Source organism: Gymnodraco acuticeps, unplaced genomic scaffold (genome assembly GCF_902827175.1).
Source record: "Gymnodraco acuticeps unplaced genomic scaffold, fGymAcu1.1, whole genome shotgun sequence".
Classification (NCBI taxonomy): domain Eukaryota; kingdom Metazoa; phylum Chordata; class Actinopteri; order Perciformes; family Bathydraconidae; genus Gymnodraco; species Gymnodraco acuticeps.
The window spans coordinates 46,020-71,365 of NW_022990884.1; the positions used below are offsets into that span (position 1 = coordinate 46,020).

Sequence of the window (25,346 nt, forward strand, 5' to 3'; positions counted from 1 at the left end):
GGGATGGGGGGAGGAGTTTACCTTACGGCTGCGCCGCGGCAAAAATAGGATTCATCCTAATTTTAGAGAAGCGCTGCGCCGAGCCGCTTCTGGGACGCGTCTGAGCCGTAACGCGTCGCGTGTGGTGTAACAGCACCCATTGACTAGAGTGGCCGCGATCCTTACGACCGCCGCGGCGCGGCCGTAACGCGACGCAGACGCTCCTGGTGTGTTTTGGGGGTTAGAGATCAACTCAGTGAAAGCACGGCCTGCTGACCAATCAGAGCTCAGTGTGCGGACTTTAAAGTGATCAAGTCATATTACAGGAGAAAGGAAATACAGTTTAAACTGCTGTTGCAGGAAAGACGGCCGGCAAAAATCAACTGACCGTGTGAACGTGAACATTAATAGAATATCACCTCCCATCTTCAAAGCATTTTACAACTTATGTGGTAAGTTGCCAAAGTGCTTTGTTTTGAACGTTCATCAGTATTATAATCAAAAAGAGACATATGAACATTAGTTTTTACTGAAATGATCAAATAAAGTCAACATTTCAGTCTTTACTGAGCTGTGTGGAGTTTGTTCAACTTGTAAAATATGTTTGAATGGTGATATACACAGTGATAGATGTTAAGGACTAACACGTTTATAATAAATACATTTATATTTATTTTAAGATCTTTTCATACCATCATATGTATCGGGATCATTTGTATTAATGTGGACCGGAGGGAGAGGGTGACGAGCATACGTTTCACTTTCCTTTTTTATTTCAATTCCAACCTCGTTCAGGAAGAATATGTTTCTCGTGGTGGTCTCTTTATAGGGCTTTGCTTCAGTCATACTCATACAGGGGCTGTTACAAAGTCGAGGATGCTTCCTTCGTAGGACATGTCCTTCAGGTCCTTCTGAGGCTACGCAAGAATCCTTCCTAGCATTCGGAGAACGAAGAATGGAATAGGCTAGCAAGTGTGCAGGTGTGCGTCACATATGCAAGGCCCCGCTTTAAAAGGAGCGCGATTTGTTTGAAGACTCATAACTGATTTGCGAAGATCGAAGATGTACTTGAGTAACTGTATTTTATAAAAGGATCATCTCTCCAGGACAGAACCACTACACTAACATAAAACGTTCTCCTTCTGTTTGCAGCCTTGAAAAAGTCCTGGAGGATAAGCAGCCATAAAAAAATCATAAAATCACCATCACCAATCAATAATAAAATGTGTATTTATTCATATATCATACTTGATGTCTGCAACCCTTTTTTAAACATATTGGTGCACATTATAGCATAAACCACAAATATCAAGAAAAGAGGCAAAGTCAAAACAATTCATTTTAATTATTTATTTGGAGGCTCTGAAGGATCCTTCCTTGACATTGAGAAGCAGCCACAGTATAGGAAAAGCAATTTAAAATAAGTTTAAAAATAGAAAAGCATTTCCTTGTGTGTGTGGTTTAGGCAGGGATGTATAATAAGAACTGGAAACAGCGTGGGAGGCGGGGTCTCGTTCTTTCCTATGAGAGCTGCTCATTGGCGCATGAAGACAAAATGACCAAACTTTTGAGAGAGCGAAACGTCACAGATTACCCATCATGCCTGGCTGTCAAAGCAGAAGAACCGGATGTGCGCTCACAGAGCATGCGCCCCTTAAGCCCCGCCCCCCGAGCTCCCACTCTCGGCTCACTTGAATGAATGGAGAGAGAATATAAATCTTGATTCGGCTTTTAGTGCATTTTATAACTTTAAGGACCGAATGATTCTAATAAGGGCTATACAATAGTTCATACTGGGTAGTTTATTTAGTTAAAAAAAAGTATCCACCGATTTACAGACGTCTCTTTCTGCATGTTAGTCAATGGGAAAAAAATGTTTTGGGCCAGGTGACGTCACGGATTGATACGGAAGTTGCAGTGCCGCCGTTGGGACACAACAAATTTTGGGCACAGAGTCCGGCGCACTTCCTGGGGGCTTGGGTTTAGGGAGGGCGGCGCCCTATGGCCCCCTATGGGCCAGCCGCCACTGGGTAGAAGTACAAAGTAGCAAAAATATTGAGATACTCAAGTAAAGTACAAGTACTTCAGAATTGTACTTAAGTACAGTACTTGAATAAATGTACTTAGTTACTGAACACCACTGGGTTTAATTCACTCCCTAAGTATATTATATTTACATTCATCAGCACAAACAGGTACAGGTTTTTACAGTTTGATAATACAAAACAAATAAAACTCCAAATCGCATGCCTCGGTACCAAATGCCCCAAAATCCCAAATCTTACCCAGCAGTCAGTACCAATTGGTAAAATAAGAACAAGCCCTTATTTTTGTCATAACCCGGCTCCTATGCCTGACATAAATGTGAAAGGATGCAATGGATGCTGGTAAATTAAAGTATTTTATGTAATAAAGTAAACATGTACTTGAAAAAAACTCAGGATAACACCAAAGGAAGGCCGATACGGGTAGCTGCTCTCAGGAGGGAGTCCAGGAGAAGAGAGAGAAGGAAAGCGGCCTTCGCTCAGAATCTGTGTTACCTTCAAGGACAAGTGGAAAAATGTACAGGTGACAAAACAGAGGACTAGACTTCAACTGCCACACACACTCCACTACTGGTTTAGCCTCAGCTCAAGTTGAGCTCTTCGTAAAGATACCGGTCCAGCTCATGGAGAGTATTGATCAGAACCCTGCTGGCTGCAGCTCCTTTTCTTCGCACCGCGTCCACCACCTCTCGTGCACTTTCATTTTGGGGTTTGGCTCTGGCCGACGTCATTTCAGATTCGGTGATCACTTCAGACTCAAAGAGTTTATCCAGAAGGTCGTTCAGGACAGTTGGAGTCACTCTTTGAATGAACTCTGTCCGAACTGAGCGCAACCTCTGGTCTGCTGGGACTCGGCTCTCTGCTGGGACTCTGCTCTCTGCTGGTACTCTGCTCTCTGCTGGGACTCGGCTCTCTGCTGGGACTCGGCTCTCTGCTGGGACTCGGCTCTCTGCTGAGACTCTGCTCTCTGCTGGGACTCGGCTCTCTGCTGGGACTCGGCTCTCTGCTGGGACTCGGCTCTCTGCTGGGACTCGGCTCTCTGCTGAGACTCTGCTCTCAGATGGGACATTTCTCTGGGACAATTCATGCCTTGTATCTGGATGATAAACAGGGAATATACTTTTGTTAACGAACAATCACATTAAACAGATCTCTTAAAAATTACTCGACATTCCCTGAGGTGGATTTCTGTTCACTTAAAGTTATATTATGTAACATTTCCTCATTAAAATGTATAAAAACTCCTACACCTGTATTATTTATTTATTATCCACTTAAGCATGAGAAGCTGAAGACTGCAACTCCCATAATGCCATGCTGTTTCACCACCGCACCACACTAGGTTTTATTATGGTTTTAGAACATTACAGGTTGTGTGTTTAATGTAGTAATGATGCGCTGCCATGGAGCTTTAATGGAGAATGCTATGAGATGGAGCTTTAGAGTTATCCAGTCTATCTCTGGGTCTGAGCTCAGGTGGAGTCTTTACCTTCCAGTGACACGCGACAATACCAGACTACTTTTCCACCCTGGTCCTTGACCTTCAAAACCACTCTCTCTGTGCTCGTCGTCAGGGAAACTAGAAATGTCGGGTAGTAGTTTGGTCCAAACCTGGAATCAAATGTTTTACTCTGGAAACCAGAAGCAGAAGTTACATGTTTATCTGGATCTTTCCTGATTGTGAATCCACATGCAGATAAATGTGTGTTAATGATCATTGTGTTTCTTTAGAAGAGTATCAGTGACTCACCTCAGGCTGAATGAAGAAGCCCTCAGGTTCACAGTGCACACTGTAACTTCGATCAATGTCCAGCACACAGTCGGAGGAGATTGGGATGTTCACAGCACGTCTGTGTTTAACAACCTTCAGAAACAGGACATTTTGATCAATTTAAAACAACATGTTGACAGACCTGCTCTACAGAGATATTTGAATTACAATCAATTAAGAATAACAGATTGAGGACATATGTGAGTAGATTAATTAAAGTGTATTGGTTACATATTTTTGGATGAAATTCCAATTCTCCAACACATGTTTTAATATATGTATTAGGGTTGTTTACAGAGCCCCTAAAGCAGGGGTGCCCAACCAGTCGATCGACCGGTCGATCGCGGGGAGATTCCCAGTCGATCCCGAGATGTGTCTAAAAATAGAACAACAATATTCAGTTTTATCGTTAATGTCCTGTAACACAGTGTTTCTCAAACTTTTTCATACCAAGGACCACTTAACCAATAAAAAAACACTCGAGGACCACCTAACTCCACAAATATCCAAAAACACATCGTTTTTTAAAAATCGCCTGAAAATGGTACCAACAAGTGGCAACACGTGTGATGAAGGTGTTTATCTGGGCTATATCATGCAATCGAAAGTGAAACTTAAGCTTGCTCCATTGCGGAGATATTCCCGCGAGAGTGCGAAAAACTTAAATTACTTAATTAATTTCAAATGTGAAATGTTACCAATATACTCACGGACCACTAGGGGGCGCTCACGGACCACCAGTGGTCCGCGGACCACACTTTGAGAAGCACTGCTGTAACATAATCTTCCTGTGCCAGAATAATGCGCTTGAACGCATCAAAGCTTTGTGATTGGCGTGACCCCATGTGTCGGGGCGTGGCTGGTGAGCAGTGGGCACTAGTTAGCTGACGTTGTCCGTGTCAACAGGAGTGACACGGACACACACAAGACCGCAATTATGGCAGAAGCAAAAAAGCCCAAAATATATCATTTTCACTCCGAGAGGGAGGATGATTAATTTGTATTCCAATTCAAAGTCCATCTGTCTCATCTGCAATGCGAGCGTGGCTTTACCGAAGAAGGGTAATTTAGAGCGGCATTTCAAAACGGTGCACAAACGCTACGAGACGGAATTCCCTCCTAATTCTGCCCTACGCTCTTCTGTTCGTTGCGTGCATATGTAAGTTGTAACAGAGTTAAACATGTGAATAAATAATTATAAGTTCGTGAATGTTTCATTCACAATAAGTTGTGAATTTTAAGAGAAGAGATTGTTTCATTTAATATTTTAAGTTTTGTTTCCCGTGGGAACACCTTCCCGTTGCACGTCTTTGTTTACTTCCGGTATATATTTTCCACCCTCCGCGGACAGGCCATCTGGAGAATCACACAACGCACGGTCGACGATGCTCGATTCGCTGACGGAAGTGCCGCTCTACATTTTTTATGTTTTTAAAAGTTGCACCAACAGAGGTCCGCCGTTTCCCCGCAGCGAGCCTCCCTCCCAGTTGACAGTTCGCTAGCACTTGGTCAAAAAAAGGTTGGGCACCCCTGCCCTAAAGGGTCATGAAAAAAAATAAAAAGAGTATCTTGTGCGCTCGAAAAAGTTACCGGTTCACCAAGTAGGAGAGATGTGCCTTTTACAGTCTCTGCTTATCTTTCTTACAGTGCAGACGCTTTTCTGCTTGCTCTTGCCTCTGCTTACTTTTTATGCTGATTTTCCTATTCTTATTCTCTGAAAACTTCGAGCAGCGGCTCCTGGACATTAACTTATCACTGGGACAGTTCATCTTCGTAAATAGACGGAGGGTTTCAGCCATATTTCAACATTTTTACAACGACGTCAGTCTTACAGTAGCGTGGCCTAGCAACAGCTAAAGCCTGGTAGGCTGCTGCATGCTATTTAGCTAGTTGGTAGCAAAATGCCTCCGTTCTCTACAGATGACTTCCAGAAACTTATACAGAAGATGGCTGTGTTGGAAATGAAAATGCAACGGTTGGAAGTTAACATGGAAGTGAATGGACTAGGTTGGAATGACACCACTTTACCAGTGTTGCAAAATAATGGAGAAGGGTATGCTAACTCACAGCTAGTTAGCAGCTACAAAGGATTCCAAGGAACAGGAGGGCTGTGTACCGGGTAATAAATCTACAAGTGGTAGTCCTCCCTGGAACTCTCTGGGTGCAAAGCCTAAGAGTAAATCATTTCCATGGGATTTGGGAGGACGGATAACAGGCAGAGCCCAGAGCTCCGAAATCTGTGATGCGACCGGCTGGCCTGCATTGTTATCACCCAGGATCAACCCCTATTCATACTAGGAAACAGCAGTGGACAGCTGCTAAAGGGAGAATTACAAACAATCCTCCTAAACCACCAAGTGTGCCAATCCAGAACAGATACGCTCCGCTGACCGAGAACCGGAGATCTGATGACCTGGATAACCTGTCCTCTTCACGCAGCAGGGTAAGGACCAATAGCTACTCCAAAAGTAAAAGGCTAGAGGGAAAGCTAACGACTGGGCCTGAAACTCTGATTGTGGGTGACTCTGCTGTAAGAGATGTAAAAGGTCTGTGTAATAAGAACAACACCAAAGTACTCTGTTTTCCCAAGGATGTGGTCTCTGACTTGGCTGAGAAGATCCTGCATATTGGGGCTGAACATCCGACTGTGAAGAATGTGGTACTGCACATTGGAACAAATGATGTTGTGAAACAACAGTCAGAAGTGCTGAAAGAAGACTTTAAATGTTTGTTGGAAACTGCCAGCTCTCTAAATGCAGAGGTGTTCATCAGTGGCCCTCTACCGCCAGTCAGAAGAGGAGTGGAGAGATTCAGCAGATTGTTTGCACTGAACACCTGGCTTTCAACGGCCTGCACTGACCATTCTGTTCATTTTATTGACAATTTTAACTTTTTATGGGATCGCAGACATCTTTTCAAGGCAAATGGAGTTTGCCTGAACAAGTCAGGAGTGAAATTGTTTATCTCTAACATATTCAACTGCCTGCGTCATCAATCTGTTCCCTCTACCAAGGACAAGCAACAAGAGGAATCAAAACAGGAGAAAGACACAACACATCACGCAGAAAACCCTGAAGAATTATCACTGCACCCGCCTGAGGAATGTTCTGATTATGGGAGACCTATGACACACATGGAGGAGTCTCCACTGCCCATCACCCCCCCCCCCCCCTGTCAACACCTTTGAGGATACTCCGTTCACCCTTTCACCCTCGCCCACCCTCCTGGAGATCGCTGAACACACAAAGGAGATACAGAGGGTTGGCACCGATTCCTTCCTGGAGTTCAAAGACCAAACGAAGGCGATACGCAGGATTGGCAGCATGTCCTTTACCCCCGCTCCTCAACGACGCCCACCAAAATCACTGCAGAGACGCGCACCATCTCCCCCGTCCTCATCACCGCGCCTACGTCAACCACCTCCCCCCCCTGGCAGCATGTCCTCTACCCCCGCACCATCTCGCCCGTCTCCATCACCGTGCCTACGTCAACCACCTCCCCTCCCTTCAAGAAAGCATCTGCAGTCTCCGAAGCCTGATAAGGATGTGTGTGTACAAAACACAACAAACTCTTACTGATATGTGATGGGTCCAGGCTCAAGGATGTATGGCACTCTCAACTCTTTCCAGGACATGTCGGGGCCCTGCCTGCCAGTAGCTTTGCCGATATCTGTGTTGATAGGTAATAGATTAAGAGCGGTGAATCATAGAAACAGGAAGTGCTCAAACGTTTGTGTGAGTTTATCTAATTTAGCAGTGATTCCATGTCAGCCACAGCTTGTTACAAAAAACATGACTGATAGTGTGTTTAACAAACTTAAACTAGCTTTATTAAATGTCAGGTCTTTGGCAGGAAAAACATTTTTAATCAATAATTTTATCACTGAGCACAATCTCGATTTTATGTTTTTAACAGAAACTTGGATTGAACAAAATAACAGTGCAGCTGTTCTTATCGAATCAACCCCTCCCAACTTTAGTTTTATGAGTCAGGAAAGAATGCATAAGAAAGGGGGTGGAGTTGCTATTCTGTTCAATGATTCCCTTCAATGCAGGAAGACATCGTATGGGAACTTTGATTCTTTTGAATATGTGGCCCTTCAGCTGAAATGCTCCTCTCGAGCTCTGTTCCTAAATATCTATAGACCACCCAAATACTGTGCAAGCTTTTTTGATGACTTTACTGAACTGCTGTCTATAGTGTGTATTGACTTTGACCGTCTAGTCATTGTTGGTGATTTTAACATCCATGTTGACAACCCCCAGGACAGAGGGGCAAAATAACTGTTTTGTGTTCTTGATAGCTATGGACTGACTCAGCATGTGACGGAGCCCACGCACAATAAGGGGCACACTCTGGACTTAATTATCTCAAAGGGTCTGAATATCTCTAAAGTTGTGGTGACTGATGTTGCACTCTCTGACCATTCCTGTGTTTTCTTTGAGAGCTCTATTTCTGTTCACAAAAATGTTCAAAAAGAGGTAACCACAAAGCGATATTTAACTGAAAATACTAGAGAAATGTTTACTCAGAATTTTTCTTCCACACTTGCCCCTGCTAACATCTCAGTAAATGAGCTAGTAGATCATTTTAATTCAAAAATAAAAAATGTTATAGATGCCATTGCTCCAACTAAGGTAAAGGAAGTGTCTGGCAAGAAAATATCTCCATGAAGAAAGGCCATGAGCGTGAAAACAGAAAAAAGAGAATGTCGAAAATCTGAACGCAGGTGGCGAAAAAACAAATCTCCAGGTTCAATTTGAAATCTATAAAGAGAGACTTGGCCTTTATAATTTGGAATTGAAAAACGCACGACAATCGTTCTTCTCTGACATCATTACCAAAAACAAAAACAACGCACGTGCCTTGTTTGCTACCGTCGACAGACTAACTAACCCCCCAGTGTCAGTAGCCTCTGAATTTCTATCCACCAGGGCGTGCAATGATTTTGCCTTCTTCACTGACAACATTCAGAAAATCAGACAAGCAGTCAGTGCCTCTGCATCAGGAACAGCAAATGTGTTGTCCCTATCTCCACTTAACATCAATTCAGACATCATGACAAAATTCCATCAGATTAATGATAAAAACCTAGAGGACATTATACAACTTCTGAAATCCTCCTCTTGCTGCCTTGATATTATTCCAACAGGATTTTTCAAAGATGTTTTGCCTTGCATGGCCTCAGATCTACTTCATATAGTAAACAAATCTCTTCACTCAGGTATTTTTCCACAGGCCCTGAAAACTGCAGTCATTAAACCGCTCTTAAAAAAGAATAATCAAGATGCTTCAGTAATGAACAATTACAGGCCCATATCAAACCTGCCATTTCTAGGTAAAATCATTGAAAAAGTTGTTTTTCAACAGTTGAGCAATTTCTTGCATTTAAATAACTGTTTCGATGTGTTCCAGTCAGGCTTTCGTCCAAACCACAGCACTGAGACTGCTCTTGTAAAGGTCTTCAATGACGTCCACTTAAACACAGACAGTGGCAGAACTTCAGTATTAGTATTATTAGATCTCAGTGCTGCGTTTGACACTGTTGACCACAGCATATTACTAGACCGACTGGAAAACTGGGTGGGACTTTCGGAAACAGTTCTAAATTGGTTTGAATCCTACTTAAAGGACAGAAACAACTTTGTTTCTATAGGTAAATACACATCTGAGTTGACAAATATGACATGTGGGGTTCCTCAAGGCTCCATCTTGGGGCCTCTTCTCTTTAACATCTACATGCTACCACTGGCTCAGATAATGAAAAACAACAACATAAGTTACCATAGCTATGCAGATGACACACAAATGTACGTAACAATTTCACCAGGAGACTATGCTCCAATTCAAACACTGAGTAAGTGCATTGAACACATCAATGACTGGATGTGTCAGAACTTTCTCCAATTAAACAAAGATAAAACTGAGGTAATGGTTTTTGGAGCCAAGTCAGAACGTATACAAGTTAGCGCTGAGCTTCAGTCTGCAATGTTCAAAACAACAGATAAAGCCAGAAATCTAGGTGTAGTCATGGACTCTGACCTGAGTTTCAACAGTCACATTAAAACTGTTACTAAATCAGCCTACTATCACCTAAAGAACATATCTAGGATTAAAAGACTAATGTCACAGCAGGATTTGGAAAAACGTGTCCATGCTTTTATCTTCAGTAGACTTGACTACTGCAATGGTGTCTTCACAGGTCTCACTAAAAAATCTATTAGGAAGCTGCAGCTGATTCAGAACGCTGCTGCTCGAGTCCTCACTAACACTAAGAAAGTGGATCACATCACTCCTGTTCTGAAGTCTTTACACTGGCTTCCTGTGTGTCAAAGAATAGATTTAAAAATACTGCTGCTGGTTTATAAAGCACTGAATGGTTTAGGCCCAAAATACATTTCTGACCTCCTGCTAAATTATGAACCATCCAGATCTCTCAGGTCTTCAGGGACTGGTCAGCTTTCTGTCCCCAGAGTCAGAACTAAACATGGAGAAGCAGCGTTCAGTTATTATGCTCCAAATATCTGGAACAAACTCCCAGAAACCTGCAGGTCCACTGCAACTCTGACTACTTTTAAATCCAGGCTGAAGACTTTTCTTTTTGACGCTGCTTTTAATTGAACTATTCATATCTTAGACTGCACTGTAACTTTTATCCATGTATTTTTTCTTTTAATGTTTATTTTATTAACTTTTCTTTTTAATGACTGATTTTAAATGCCATTATCTTAATCTCTTTCATTTTTTGTAAAGCACTTTGAATTGCCTTGTGTTGAAAAGTGCTATATAAATAAACTTGCCTTGCCTTGCCTTGCCTTGCCTTGCCTTGTCTTGCCTTGCCTTGTCTTGTCTTACAGGCACCTGTAGCCTTGGCTGCTGTGCTCTCAGTGTTTTGTCTCCCTGTTCCTGCCTGTTGGCGTCAGCTGATAGAGGTGTTATAGTTCTATCTTGTTATGCATAATGTTGATTCTCTTCTCAGAACTAGCTAAATACATGGGTCTGGGGTAGAGTGCTTGCATCTCAACCTGTGTCAACTCGTGGCTACCTGTCTTGTGAATTCTCCGGCCGAAGCTCCAAATAAACCCTCAGTTTCCAATTGCTACAGAAGTTTCCCTCGCGTGTGTGCGTGTGTGTGGGTGTGTGTGTGTGTGTGTGTGTGTGTGTGTGTGTGTGTGTGTGTGTGTCAATGGCATTTGTTTTCAGAAGATATTATGATAGTGTTGTTTCTTCCGGTGCACTCCGACAGGACTAAGCACTAAATCAAGATTAAGATTAAACAAACTTCTTTCACTTGGGAACACAGATCTATGGACCAATGGAGTTGGCCAGATGTGTGTAAATTACTGTTCATGGTAATTTGAAAACAAATGCTGGTGTCGGACACACACAAACACACTGAACACACAAACATAGAGCGGAGCTGAGCAGAGCACAAAGTTAAAGTTAAAGCCTTTTATTGTCATTATACACAGAGTATAACGAGATTTAGAGTGCAACTCTGTCCTGGTGTGCAAAAAATACAAACACATACATAACACTAAAAACACGGCAATAGGACAGACAACATAAACAACACACAAACACACACACATCATGCGCCCTGGTGACCGGACATCTCCTTCATAAAACGAGTAATAGGGGGAATAATCGGGCAGTTCGATGTGTTTAGAGGTGTGTGTGGTTAAAACGTAGCAGCCCCTCGTCTCTCTTCAGCTGTTCTAATGAAGTGAAGGCGGTGTATAGAAGGCACATCTCTTCATTCATAGATCAAGGCAGACTGGTCCACAGACTCTCCTGTTATGTGAATCCGGTGCTTAAACAAATATCTCTACACCCCTGGCCGAAATGTCCTTAAAATTAAGTCTGCGTTCGAAATACATCTCAAATAATATATGCAATGCCATTTCCCCACATAAACATAACAGAAACGGTCGTCTCCTGTGTGCTCCACTTCCTACTTGGGGCACCGGTCACTTTCTCATGCGAACGAGAAAGTATATCGTGCAAACGAGAAAGTATATAGTGCGCACAAGATACTTTTTGTTTTTCCATGACCCTTTAGGGGCTCCGTAGTTGTCAACATTAAACGTGTCAAAAGTCGCGATTAATCTGGAAACCTTGACGCGTTAAAATAATGAATGCATATTAATCACATGACTAATTCCTGTAACGCGATCACACGTGATGCCGGCTCTAATCCCTAAAAACTACCAGAGGGTTGGCTAGCCATGGCTAACATCACTATGACAGTCTAGGGCAGTGGTTCTCAAGCTTTTTCTGTCAGGCCCCCCCTTTGGAGGAAAAGAAAAGTCGGGCCCCCCCAACACAAATAGTCAGGCTCAGTGGCGGCGCCAGAGACTTCTTTTGGGGGTGCTGTGGGGTAGCTTGACGTTTCATAGAGGGTGCTCAAACATTTAGGGTTTCCCATTAATGTAACGGTCGCTACAGTGGAATGTTCTACTGCAACATTCCCCACGCACATACACAACGTACCCGCAACTGTTACAATGAAGGCTCGATAATCAGCTCACGGCATATAGGTGTAAGCAGGGGTAAAGTGCTATTTTTATAGGTGGTGTGTGGACCTCACATAGGGGGGTCCGGGGGCAAGCTCCCCCGGGAAGATTTATTTTTAAATATTGAAGTTAAAAAAAAGTTAAAAGCATCAATCTGGTGCACTTTGAGAGCAAAATGAAGAGATCTATGGATACATCTCTCAACACCCATATGAAACAGAACTGTAAACAGATTTACTTTTTCTTTATGGATATTTTACAAATCACCCTTTTAAACTTTATTCTTGTTTTACTATCATATAGTATTTCATACCTGTTTTTCATTTATGCTCTTATTTTTGTATAACTATAATGATCATATAAATGTGTGCCTCGGAAATAATTGTTTACATTAATGGTGACCAAAACATTTGAGACCCACTGAGATAACGCTGAGAGAGTCCTTTAGCTCACTGAGTCTCTCAGTCTGACAGGAGAGGACTCTCCTCCACTTTGTTGTTGAAAAAACTCCTTATATCCGTTATCGTAGCTCGCTAGCACCAGAAGCTAACAACAACGATCTCTGGTACCGGTGCGCTCTCTCTCGCGCACACAAAATGGCTCATTCCACACACACACAGTCGAGCTTTAATGAAACACAGAGACCCAGACGTAATAGTACTGTAATGCATCATATTATTTTCGAATCAATAATTTTTCAATTTATGATTTTTTTTTTATAATAACCATTTTTCCTCCTGGCCCCCCCCCCCCCCCCCCCCCCCCCCCCCCCCCCCCCCCCCCCCCCCCCCCACTTTGAGAACCACTGGTCTAATGGAAGATCAAGGACAAAACTCCCCAGTTTTAATACTTAATGTCCGGCTCTGACCTGAAGACAAGCAAATGACTTTTTGCTTCACTGATCTAAAAAAGTACTAGAGTTACATATTTGAAACAATTACTATTTGTTTCAGATAGGAAAGTTTAAATGTAGCCAGAAGGTTTATTACCTGGGCGGGTTACTATACCCATCCCCCTACCTGAGGAAGACAAAAGGACATAGGAGACGCCAACTCCTCTCTTTTCCTCTCATCCCTGTAACCCCCTTTTTTTATTCTCTCAAATCCTTATCAGCGTTTTCATTTTATTTTATTAGTTCTCAGTTAGTATTAAACATTTCATTTTTTTTTTGTAACTAGTATATCCTCCGGCCACCTCCCCCAGGTCCACCGCTGTGTTCCCTCCTTTATGCAGCACAGCAGCCACCCCGCTCATCGGTTCAGTAAGACAATGCGGTCCGTATGCTTGGTTATGGTCATTTTCAGTTATTGATTTAAAGGTCACATATTAAGCAAAAATCCTCTTCTTCATGTCTCTTCTACATCAACATGTGTCCCCTCTTCTTCATGTCTCTTCTCCATCAACATGTGTCCCCTCTTCTTCATGTCTTCTCTACATCAACATGTGTCCCCTCTTCTTCATGTCTCTTCTACATCAACATGTGTCCCCTCTTCTTCATGTCTCTTCTACATCAACATGTGTCCCCTCTTCTTCATGTCTCTTCTACATCAACATGTGTCCCCTCTTCTTCATGTCTCTTCTACATCAACATTGTCCCCTCTTCTTCATGTCTCTTCTACATCAACATGTGTCCCCTCTTCCTCATGTCTCTTCTACATCAACATGTGTCCCCTCTTCTTCATGTCTCTTCTACATCAACATGTGTCCCCCTTTTCTTCATGTCTCTTCTACATCAACATGTGTCCCCTCTTCTTCATGTCTCTTCTACATCAACATGTGTCCCCTCTTCCTCATGTCTCTTCTACATCAACATGTGTCCCCTCTTCTTCATGTCTCTTCTACATCAACATGTGTCCCCTCTTCTTCATGTCTCTTCTACATGTGTCCCCTCTTCCTCATGTCTCTTCTACATCAACATGTGTCCCCTCTTCTTCATGTCTCTTCTACATCAACATGTGTCCCCTCTTCTTCATGTCTCTTCTACATCAACATGTGTCCCCTCTTCTTCATGTCTCTTCTACATCAACATGTGTCCCCTCTTCTTCATGTCTCTTCTACATCAACATGTGTCCCCTCTTCTCCATGTCTCTTCTACATCAACATGTGTCCCCTCTGTGGAAAGAGACTCTGAAAGCTTCAGGAACAAAGATTCTCTCTCTTTTTGATCCATTTCTATAAAAACCTGTCTGAAAATGAGGTGATCAGATTTTGGCCACTTTGTGATGTCATAACGATGTTTTGGCTTGTGTAACCATTAGCCAATCACCAACCAAGGTAACCCCCCCCCCCCCTTTTCACCTGAATCTCCTCCTAGAGCACCATTGAGTTCTTTGTAACCAAATCTCTCTCAGAGGGGCGTGGGGAGGGGCTCCTTCATTTCATCTAAAGCAGCGATACTCGAGCCGCATGCGGCTCCTTTAAGACTAGTTGCGGCTCTTTTAAGTCCCACTTTAAAAAAAAAAAAATCAAAAAAAAACGAAAAATATTGTCAGCAGAATTAATCAACATTTCATTATCACTCACAAGTCACACATCAGTCATCACACACATCAGTCTATTAAGCCGCCCCCCCCCCATCCCTCTGAACAACCAATCACAAATTATTTCAGGTTTCGCGCTCTGATTGCAGGTGCGCGAGATAATTGCTGGGACACTGGGGAAACTAGCTTACAGCACTATGCAAAAATGGCAAAGGAATATAGGAAACGAAAATATGAAGAGGAATATCGAACATTTAAAGAGGACTGGGAACTCGAGTTTTTCTTCGTCTCCACCGGTTCGGGAAAATGCATCTGCCTGCTTTGTGACAACGTCATTTCACAATTTAAAAGGTCCAATTTGCAGCGCCATCACGTCACAAAACACCCGAAGTTCAGTACCGACTTTCCGAAAGGTGGAGAGCTGAGGGCGGAAAAGCTGGCGAGATTCAAACAGAACCAAACTGCTCAAAAAAACGTATTCCACACTAATACGAGTGAAAGAGCGACAGAGCATCCTACAAAATCACACATGAACTGATGAAAAAGATGAAGCCATATACTGATGAAATGGTGAAGGATTGCATACTCTTAAGGACAAACTGTCATCCGCTGAGTTTGTCAGCCTTGCAATGGACGAAAGCTTGGATATCAATGACACGCCACAATTACTCATCTTTATCCGAGCGATCAACAGTAAGTTTGACATTACAGAAGAACTGCTTGACATGGTTTCACTGAAAAATGGAACAACAGGCATTGAAATAAAAAACGCTGTGCTGGAAACATTAGAAAAGTTTAACATTGGACCAGAAAAAATCACAGCATTCACAACAGATGGCGCACCGGCGATGCTTGGTAAGAGGAACGGAGCCGTGGCTTTGCTGAAAGAAACGCTGAAAAACGGCGGGGTTGCTGCTGAGGGTATTTTCTCATACCATTGTATTGTGCATCAACAAGCCTTGTTTGCGAAGTTCAAATGTCTGAATGAAGTGATGGCAAATGTAATCGAAGTGGTTAATTATATCAGGGCCCGTGCAAGAAACCACTTAAATTTTAAACTGCTGTGTGAGGAGTTTGACACTAACTATGGAGATTTGGTGTTACACACCGAGATCAGATGGCTGTCTAAAGGACGTATGCTTGCACATTTCATGGACCTGCTTGAACCCCTGAAATCCTTCATTGTCGGTAAAGGGGAGACTTCCCGATTTTCCTTTTTGGATGATAAAGAGTGGGTGCTGTCTGTTGCGTTCCTGTATGACATTACGCAGCACTTGAACGAACTTAATCTCAAGATGCAGGGAAGAAACAAGACCGTGTATGACAAACTGGATGTACTCGAACAAAGTGTCCGTGGTTCTGATTACCGTTTCTTCCCCACCGTGCAGAAAGTGATGGCGATGCATGCAGACGCTCTCCTGCCCTGTCAATCACAATTCTGTGACGTGCTAACTGAGCTCAAGCAAAACTACACATCAAGATTCCACGACTTCAAGGACCATAGCAATATTTTTCTACTTGTGAAAAACCCATTCCTGATTGAGGTCAATGAAATGAAGCAAATAAGCGACCAGCTCGGACTTGTGCAGCTTCAAATGGAGTTCGTGGAGTTAAAGAGCTCAGATGAACTTCAGCGTCAGTTTCGGATTACAGATGTCGTGGACTTTTGGAAACTGGTGGGGCATCTACCAAATATCTCCAGACTGGCAAGACGCATCATCTCAATGTTTCCGTCCACATACCGGTGTGAAGCAGCATTCTCTGCGCTCTCATAAATAAAATGTCGCAACCGAAACAGATTGAGTCTGCAGCACACAACAGAGGCCCTTCGGATCGCCGTTCAAATCACTTGTGCGGCAGAAGGAGTGTCAGAAATCACATTGAGTGTGAAGTAAGTACAACATTACTCTTCTGACAGCCCCTGCTGTCTATAATCTGCTGTTATATGGACTGTGATCATCGGTAAACATGCTGTCTGTTATCTGTTGTTATGGGCAGTGATGATCAGCAATGTGTGGTTGCAGTGAAAATAATAAATCACAGTTATTGCACTGTACATTATGCTTTTCATTCCTTAGTAACATATTACTATTATCCATATTCTCAAATGCACAATGGTTTCAGGGAGGAAAGGAGCGTTTTTGGATTGTGGCTCTTGCAAAAATATTTTTTCGTCAATGTGGCTCCTGATTAGGACAAGGTTGAGTACCACTGATCTAAAGTAACAGACAGAGAATCAGCACTTTGGAAACAGGCCTGAAACAGAGGGGATTATGGGATGCAGCAATGATCTGTTTGGTGTTTCAGCCAATCAGAGACAGGCTCTGTATATATCTGAGACCTGTGACATATTGATGAGAAACAGTATAATAGGGGACCTTTAAGGCCTCGATTAGGGTTGGACTCCCAAAATACTTCCCTTCATTCTTTCAGTTGTTGAGTGTTTCAACTGTGCCTTTCAGTATTTGCTAACCATCTGATTTACTGTCGATGTTAATTATGTAACCTGCCATTCATACATTCATCATCACATTATTGATATAAGACTTATGTTATTCTGTAGTTTATATATTCTTAGCAGTTCATGATTATTTCATTTATAAAGAACCATCCTATTTTGTGTGTGAAGTAAATCAGCCTATGTTCACAGAGTAAACTCAGATTCTCAGATGATGAGACTAATCGTGTTATCATCTCATCTCTCTCAATATGGAGCTTGGGGCCACAACTTCTTAACGTTTATTTTACGTATTTTAAAGTATTAAGGTAAACTTCGAGTTTGATAACCAGTAGAGTGTGGTACTCCACGTAAATAATTAAGAATTCATTATGAAATCTGTCACGATTCTTGTGTTGTGTCACGTTTTTAGTTTTGTGTGTCTGGTAGTGGGTGTTTTGCTTTTCTCCTTGTCATGTTTTCCTCCCTGTGTATTGTCTGGTCTTTTCCCCTGTGTTTTCCCGGCTGTCGTTAGTTTCCCTGGTGTGTCTAATTTCCTGATTGTTTTCACCTGTCACCCCTTCTGTGTCTCCTTTGCTCATCAGTGTCAGCCCCGCCCCTGATTGTTCCTACCTGTGTCTTGTTACCCTGTGTTTAAATTCCCCTGTCTCCCAGTGTTCAGTGTCAGTTCGTTTTTGTCTCTTGTCATGTTCAGGTCTATGCGTGTGGTCTATTGCCATGGTAAGGTCTTGTCTCTTCCCACAGTCAGGTCTATGCTCTTTTTGTGCTATTGAAAAGTTGTTCCTCACCATATGAGCGATTTTCATTTTGTTCTTATTTTTTTTGTCATCTCAACCTGAGATTCAATAGTGACTTTTTTGTTCATCTTGCCTGCTTTTGGACAAATAAAAGTATCGTTCCAATACTTTACCTCTGTCTCCCGGGTCGTGCAATTGGGTCCTACCTCCTAAGTGTCTGAGTTCTAAACAAAATCTGCACAAGAAATATACGCTGATTCAGCCATATATTGTTGTTCCCATTTTTATGACCGGGCAACTCTAGGTCACAGATGGTTTATTGTTGTGGGTACACTGGAACACTTCCTTCTCGGTGTTTGTGGACTCCAAGGTGTGAACTCTTCGAGGCCATAAGTGTCAGACGCAAGTAACTCAGTGTTCCCAACTGTTTACAACATCAGGAGATGCGTCCCCAGCTGTCCCAGAAAGCAACACAGGTTCTGGTCCAGGCTCTCGTCATCTCACGCCTAGACTACTGCAACTCCCTCCTGGCTGGTCTACCTGCATGTGCCATCCGACCTCTGCAGCTCATCCAGAATGCAGCGGCTCGTCTGGTCTTCAACCTTCCTACATTCTCCCACACCACGCCGCTCCTCCGCTCCCTTCACTGGCTTCCGATAACTGCTAGAATCCACTTCAAGACAATGGTACTTGCGTACCATGCTGCGAATGGATCTGGCCCTTCCTACATCCAGGACATGGTTAAACCGTACACCCCAGCACGTGCACTCCGCTCTGCATCAGCCAAACGACTCGCTGCACCCGCACTGCGAGGGGGACCCAAGTTCCCATCAGCAAAAACACGTGGGTTTGCTATCCTGGCTCCAAAATGGTGGAATGAGCTCCCCATTGAAATCAGGACAGCAGATAGCTTGCACATCTTCCGACGCAGACTAAAAACTCATCTCTTTCGACTCCACTTCGAGCGATAGAATTACTAACAAAGAACTGCTAACAGAGCACTTATATACTAATACAGGACTGGCTTATCTAAAGCCAGTTGAGTAGCACTTGAAATGTTTGGCTCTATGAAACCTGATGTACTTATATGATTCTGTTTTCTTCAAGTTTGTATCTTCCTGGTCGAATGTATGTATTGTAAGTCGCTTTGGATAAAAGCGTCAGCTAAATGCAATGTAATGTTTAGGCTATCTTCTCAAATATGTTGATTACTCTCTGTGAAACCAGTTAAAAGGTCTAGCAAGAGAGAGGCGCTGCAGAATTGACGTGGCAACTCTACCGTGAAGTCAGAACCTCTGGCTCTTGGACTTGTGATGTGAATTCTCCGGCCGAAGCTCCTAATAAACCATCAGTGTTTGACATCAGAGCTCCAGCTCGCCCTGTGTCTCCTTCCTGAGTCGGTGACTCCCACTGCATTGCTACACAGAAGTTTCCCCCACACCTAGTACTAGACTCCTGGTACTAGGATGGGTAAAAAGCAGAGAACACATTTCACTGTCTGTGCATTTATGTGTGACCATTAAACAGGGTTTCATCCCTCCAATTATATTATATTCTATTCAGTAGGGAGCTTGGGGCCAAAACTTCTCTGTGGAAACAGCTGTGGTTTAAAACAAGCGTTTAGGCTGATGGTGAACACATTACCTCCTCCTCAAGGACGTTGTTCTGCAGCAGAAATACATCCAGTATTTGTTCCTCTCGGCCCGGGGGTCGTAGGAACAGCAGAATTTTGCCCTTTATTCGCCACTTTAGAAGCCTTCTCAATGGATCGATGATAAGGCCAAAGAGAGAGAGGTGAAGCACCTTCACCACCACGTGAGTGTGTGTGACCTCCAGCGGCTTCAAGATGCTCAGGCCTTCATCAGTGATGTGGACGACAGACAACAGGCCGTCCAGGAACAGCGCTGTGGAGCAAAGAGCTGGTCATCTGTTGCATTGCTGCTAAAACAGCTTCATCATCTTCAATGTCACACCACTTTAGCTCAGAGCTAATGTTCATCTAATGTCATTCACTTCGGAGCCTCACTGGGATGTACCAGTTTATATCCTTCACCTTTTATTTGTAATGTTTAATTATTGTTCCGTCCCCCTGTGAACTTTCTGGATGTGAGCATGCGTAATTATTGTCTAATTTACAAGACTGCTGAAATGTTTGTAATCTGCAGCCAGAACAGCTTGACTGTGTCCGGTCTCATGTCTGAGTGGTTCTCTAGATGTGTGAAGAGTTTTCTAAAGCTTTTAGGGCATAGAAAGTCTAACTTATAAATGTTGTTGTCTGTTGTTTTGTTTTGTACATGCTTCAGCCAGACTGACAATGTAAAGAGCAGAAAGAGCAAGAGATGAATAACAAAGTAATAATTACAAGTCACAGGCTTCTCCAACAGAGCAACACAAAACACAGATACACAGAAAAATATAGTGCAAGTAAAGAGTAATACAAAAAGAAAAATAGTTTTAAAAAAGTGGAATAGTGAAATAGTGCAATAAGAGTCTATATGCAAGTTATTGAAATAGGATGTATAGGTAAATAGATACATAATTTCAAAATGTTTTTTTAAGTAGCAGCGAGAGGAATATTAGGGATGTTGTTTCAACTGTTCAGGTGTTTAACAGATTTTGCTTCAACAGTTCTGGTGGTTAACAGTCTTATTGTCTTTGTTAAACTAGTTCGCTTTTGAACAGTAGTGGATGGTATAAGGTGCTAAGCATTATATAAGTGTATTTGTTAACACTGCAGATGTCTTTACCATCCTCTGTCTCGCTGTGTGGCAGGTGGAGCTGGCAGACGGCAGCTTCATCAGAACTCTTCACGTCGAACAGCGGCCCTGCTGCCTGCTTGCCAGCTGATTGGAGGAGGCTCTCATCCCAAGTGGCCACCCTGTAGAGAAGCTCCGCCTCCTGAGCCATGACAAACACCAGGCCAGTCGAAGCACACTGGAACTCACCTGGACCAGGACACCTGAACCTGTAGACACACAAGAGACAAGTTACTACAACAAGCCTTCACTGGCCTGTGTTCTGACTGACAGGTGTTCATCCAGCTGGAGTCTGACCTGGAGGAGGGTTTGTTGAAAGATCTGAAACACCTGGGGCCTCATTTATAAAGGGATATACGCTCAAAAAATGGCGTACGCCAGTTACTACGCAATGTTTGCGATTTATAAAATACTAACTTGATGGGAAAACGTGCGGTCCTCCACGCAAACTCTAACCCATGCGCACGCACTAAGCACAAAAACGGGAGAGACGAGAAACTGCGACATCGTTGGCAGAAGGAAGAATGGAGAGAAATATGTGGAAATAATACCATAAACAAAATGTTACTGTTACGATTATTGTGTTATGTCACGTTTTCTATGTCTTGGTTTGGGTGTTTTGCTGTTCTCCCTGTCATTTTTTCCTCTGGGTTATTGTCTGGTCCTTCTTCCTGTGTTTTTCCTCCCGTCGTTAGTTTCCCTGGTGTGTCTAGTTGTCTGATTGTGTTCACCTGTGGCCCTTGTGTTTCTCCTCCCCTGCCCGGCTGTGTCTCGTCTTGTGATTACCCCTCCCTGTATTTAGTCTTGTCTCTTCCTGTGTTCAGTGTTGGTTCGTCTTGTGTGTTGACGTGGTCTTCGTGAGTGTCCTGTTCTGTCATTGTGTATAGCCTTGAAATAAAGGAATTATTCTTACTCTAATCTGCATTTGGGTCCTGCTTCCTGCACACCGTAACAGTTACCTCTCATTTATCATATGAAGAATTCATTTTCAAACATTGATTGAAGCCAATCTTAAAATGATTAAACAAACGCCTGTTCGAGACTCCTCAGTGCACACAAAAACATAACTTGGAGAAATAAATAAATGATATATAGATATGTTATTTAAAACCACCTCGAATATGTGGTGTTAATGTTATGAAATGTTTTCTCAAATGATGCGGTTTTGCATTTCTATAGGTTGTACGAGCATGGTTTTATATACTACCATGTTTAATCATGTTTTATGCCGTTTGCTAAGACTTGATAAGTCGCTCATAAAACACAGGAGGTATGGAAACTAAGAACACCATGTGGTAAATTGTACAGGTGATATAACACAACACATTAGTTGTATTTCCTTTAACTGGTGGATATAGAGTTGCTGCGGGGGGTGGGGGGGGGGGGGGGGTTGAGGTGCACAGGCTGCAGTGGAGACACTGCACACAGCTGATCGACAGCTAGGACACAAACCACCAAATACGAAAACATAATTCAGATTCAGTCGTCATGACTCCACTCCGGAGGGATTCCCCGATCACTTCTTACAGTCTCTCATCAAGGGGGGGTCTCCTGTCCCCGGCACAAACACACTGCCTGAGGAAGGCTATGTGTATTTTTTTTGTCATGAACCTTTTTCGGACCACTTATTTATTTATTTTGGTGACGATCCGACCTCCATGCTGCTACTCTGGTTCAAACTGCATCCACCAAACAATATGATTTATCTCCACCTCCCCAAAATAACCAAAATCTGACACGGTGTGAGATGTCTTTTTTAGCTGTTCTGTCGTCATTTCCTGCGATCTTCTTCATAAAGTCAGTCAGAATGAATGAATGGGCGTTTCTTTAACTATTTATAGGCAAATATGGGCGTTACGTGAAGCCCGCAAAAGCTGCACCGCATTTCGAGTCGATTGTGATTTATAAAGGGAAACCGGCGTAGGAAGTGCTGTACGCACTTTCCTCGCCGGTGCGCAATGTTTGGTGAATCGGAAAATGTCGGAGCATTTCTGTACCTATTTTTTGGATTTCTACTACGTAAGCAACCTTCCCACGTGAATCCTACGCACGGCGTTAGAAATGAGGCCCCTGATGATTACAGGAACATCACTGAAGATGTGTCCACATGCATCAGAATGTGTGTTAACACATTTTCATTAAATTAACAACATTTCTAGTCCAGTGAGGATCTAGACGGTAGGCCTACAAGAAAACAATCCCACGGAGGCATTATTTTATTCATGTCTGTTGGAAAGAGATTGGATGCAATACCTCAAGGTGAAAGACTTGAAATGAAACCAAATTAAATGAATATATATTTTTAATGTGTTTAAAATTACCTGTATGAAGACTCAGTTGTGTGTTCAGGTGAGAAGGATTCAGGAGCCTGGGACAAACAAAGTTATTTATTTTACTAGAAATAAAGTTAAGTTCTAGCTTCAACTCTCAACTGCTCCTCTCTCACCTTTCTGTCTGTCTTCACTTCCTGTTCCACATCGGAGTCACCTGATGGAGAGAAGAGGTGACAGAGAAAACAATAAATAAAACAATAATAATTATTGTACTATAAATACCTTTTAAGATCAGATTTATTGTACAATATCTGGATGAATGGAGGGTATGGGTTCAGTACTCACAGTTCTTCTGTATCTTGGCTTTGATTGTCTCTCCATTGATCCTGCAGGGATGAACACAATCCAACAGTTTTAGATCAAGTTAAAATAATAGTTAGTTCTTTGAGTTAGTCAGCTTCAGAGTCCTGACTGATCCAATGCTTTACATCACATCATATCTTCTCTGCAAACACTACGACTGACTGCCCACAGCTCTCAGCTGCATTAGAGAATTCACTAGGCATTAGTCCAGGAACTTAGAAAAACAAACAGACTACCTTTTTAACTGTAACATCCCATTCGTCTGTTAATGAGTTGCTCTGACTGAGATGTGGCGTTGCATTGTCAGCTTGCATTATATCGCTAGATAAGAATGAAAGAAAATAAACATAAGATGAACAAAAGGAGAAACTGCAGACACATGGGCTGCGTTTCACTTCTCTTATTTTTCATTTCCTCGCTCCTCGGTCTCGGTCTCACCGGAAGTTGATTTGTCTGCGCCATCTTGAGTAGCGTCCCAATGGCCTTATTTTTGCCGGAGGAGCGAGGAGCGATAATGGAGGAGCTATAACCGAGGAACCACCAGACAATCCTCCGATGAAATCCTCAGACACTCGCCCCGCCCCCTTACTGTGTATCGCTCACTGATTGGACGATGCAGTGCATGCACTGATCTGATGCTTCTTGACATGAGAGCAGTTTCCCAGCGGAGTGAAGAAAACACATGAACCTCACGGGAGTCACTCCTCAGTGTATACCATGTTTTGTTTCAATTCATGTTTCATTTAGTTACAAATATGTGACCTGCTCTATTAAAATCAGTCGCATTGACCCGAAGACACATTTTGAGTTGTATACACTGCTGGAAAGAGGAGATTCCTAGCTTTCTAATGATATCAGGATTGTTGCTCTACTCCAAATATTAAGCAAAATATGTCACATTATATAATGACTGTCACCGAGTCATCATTTTGAGAAAAAGGCCTTCAAAGTTTTCTCTTCTCTGGAATCCATCGATCTGATTGGTTATTAGCAAATGATCAAAATAATACGGAGGGAAGATATTTTCGTTTGGAGGGGAAGCTCGCGTGTGTGTGTGTGTGTGTGTGTGTGTGTGTGTGTGTGTGTGTGTGTGTGTGTGTGTGTGTGTGTGTGTGTGTGTATACATGTGTGTGTTTGTGTAATTTTGCGTTTGTGTGTATTGTGTTTGTTTCCCGGGGAAAACCCTCACGAGAAACACCGGCTGTTGTTATGCCTGCTGTGACGTTAAATTACTCCGTTCTCCGCTTGTAATTATGCCGAGGCTTCAAAGTTGTATTTATCACCTGAATTTGCTGAAACAAGTTTAATATTCTGAAAGCCAAGACTTTGTTTAATTGAAATCAGATGAAAACCAACTGTAACGGACCCTGCCGTGTTATCTACGATTACATTCATAATGTCAGCCGGAGGGAGGGGGGGCGGCGCTGCGGAAGAGCAGATTGCGAGTGAGAGGTGCCATCTTCCCTTTACAAGCTTCAAAAATGTATTTATCGTGTGATTTTGGAAATAAAAGTTTCATATTCTGAAAGCCAAGACTTTGTTGATTTAAAATCAAACAAAACACCCGAACCCCGGAAACAATTTTTTTTACGCAAATCCATGTTTATTTTGAAATGAGCCGTTGCGACTTCCGACTGATTTCGATAGAGCGGGTCACATATGTGATATATCTGAACAACAAAGTGGTCAAAAATCATTTTATTCATTTTTTGGAAACATTTTCATGATCGCTTTTTTCGTTCCATTCAGTCAGTCATTAAGTGCTATTTAAAATGTTAATTTACTACATATCCAAACAAACATAGGTAACATATCTCTTTTTCTTCTCTCAATTATTTTATTTCTATTGTGGACTCTAATCAATATTAATCAAACTATTGTTCGTTTATACATTTTAAGAATGGCGTTTATCTTTTTTGAGAATGAGTTCTTATTTTATTTTATTTATTTGAGTCTACAACAGATGAT

The 25,346-nt window shown here is 42.5% G+C and overlaps 1 protein-coding gene across 6 annotated transcripts in view; it reads right to left on the minus strand.

Moving 5' to 3' along the window:
- Positions 1 to 1,305: 1,305 nt before the first annotated feature.
- Positions 1,306 to 25,346, minus strand: part of LOC117557582 (NACHT, LRR and PYD domains-containing protein 12-like) — a 39,310-nt gene continuing 15,269 nt past the window's right edge. For all 6 annotated transcript variants that reach the window (XM_034233467.1, XM_034233470.1, XM_034233472.1 and 3 more), the window contains 8 exons: positions 23,361 to 23,401; positions 23,189 to 23,229; positions 23,064 to 23,110; positions 20,734 to 20,951; positions 19,631 to 19,890; positions 3,775 to 3,888; positions 3,514 to 3,655; positions 1,306 to 3,120 (listed from right to left, as the gene is read on the minus strand). In XM_034233467.1, the coding sequence (XP_034089358.1) occupies positions 2,606 to 3,120; positions 3,514 to 3,655; positions 3,775 to 3,888; positions 19,631 to 19,890; positions 20,734 to 20,951; positions 23,064 to 23,110; positions 23,189 to 23,229; positions 23,361 to 23,401 (1,378 nt within the window). In that variant the 3' untranslated portion in view covers positions 1,306 to 2,605. The remainder of the gene's footprint in view (positions 3,121 to 3,513; positions 3,656 to 3,774; positions 3,889 to 19,630; positions 19,891 to 20,733; positions 20,952 to 23,063; positions 23,111 to 23,188; positions 23,230 to 23,360; positions 23,402 to 25,346) is intronic.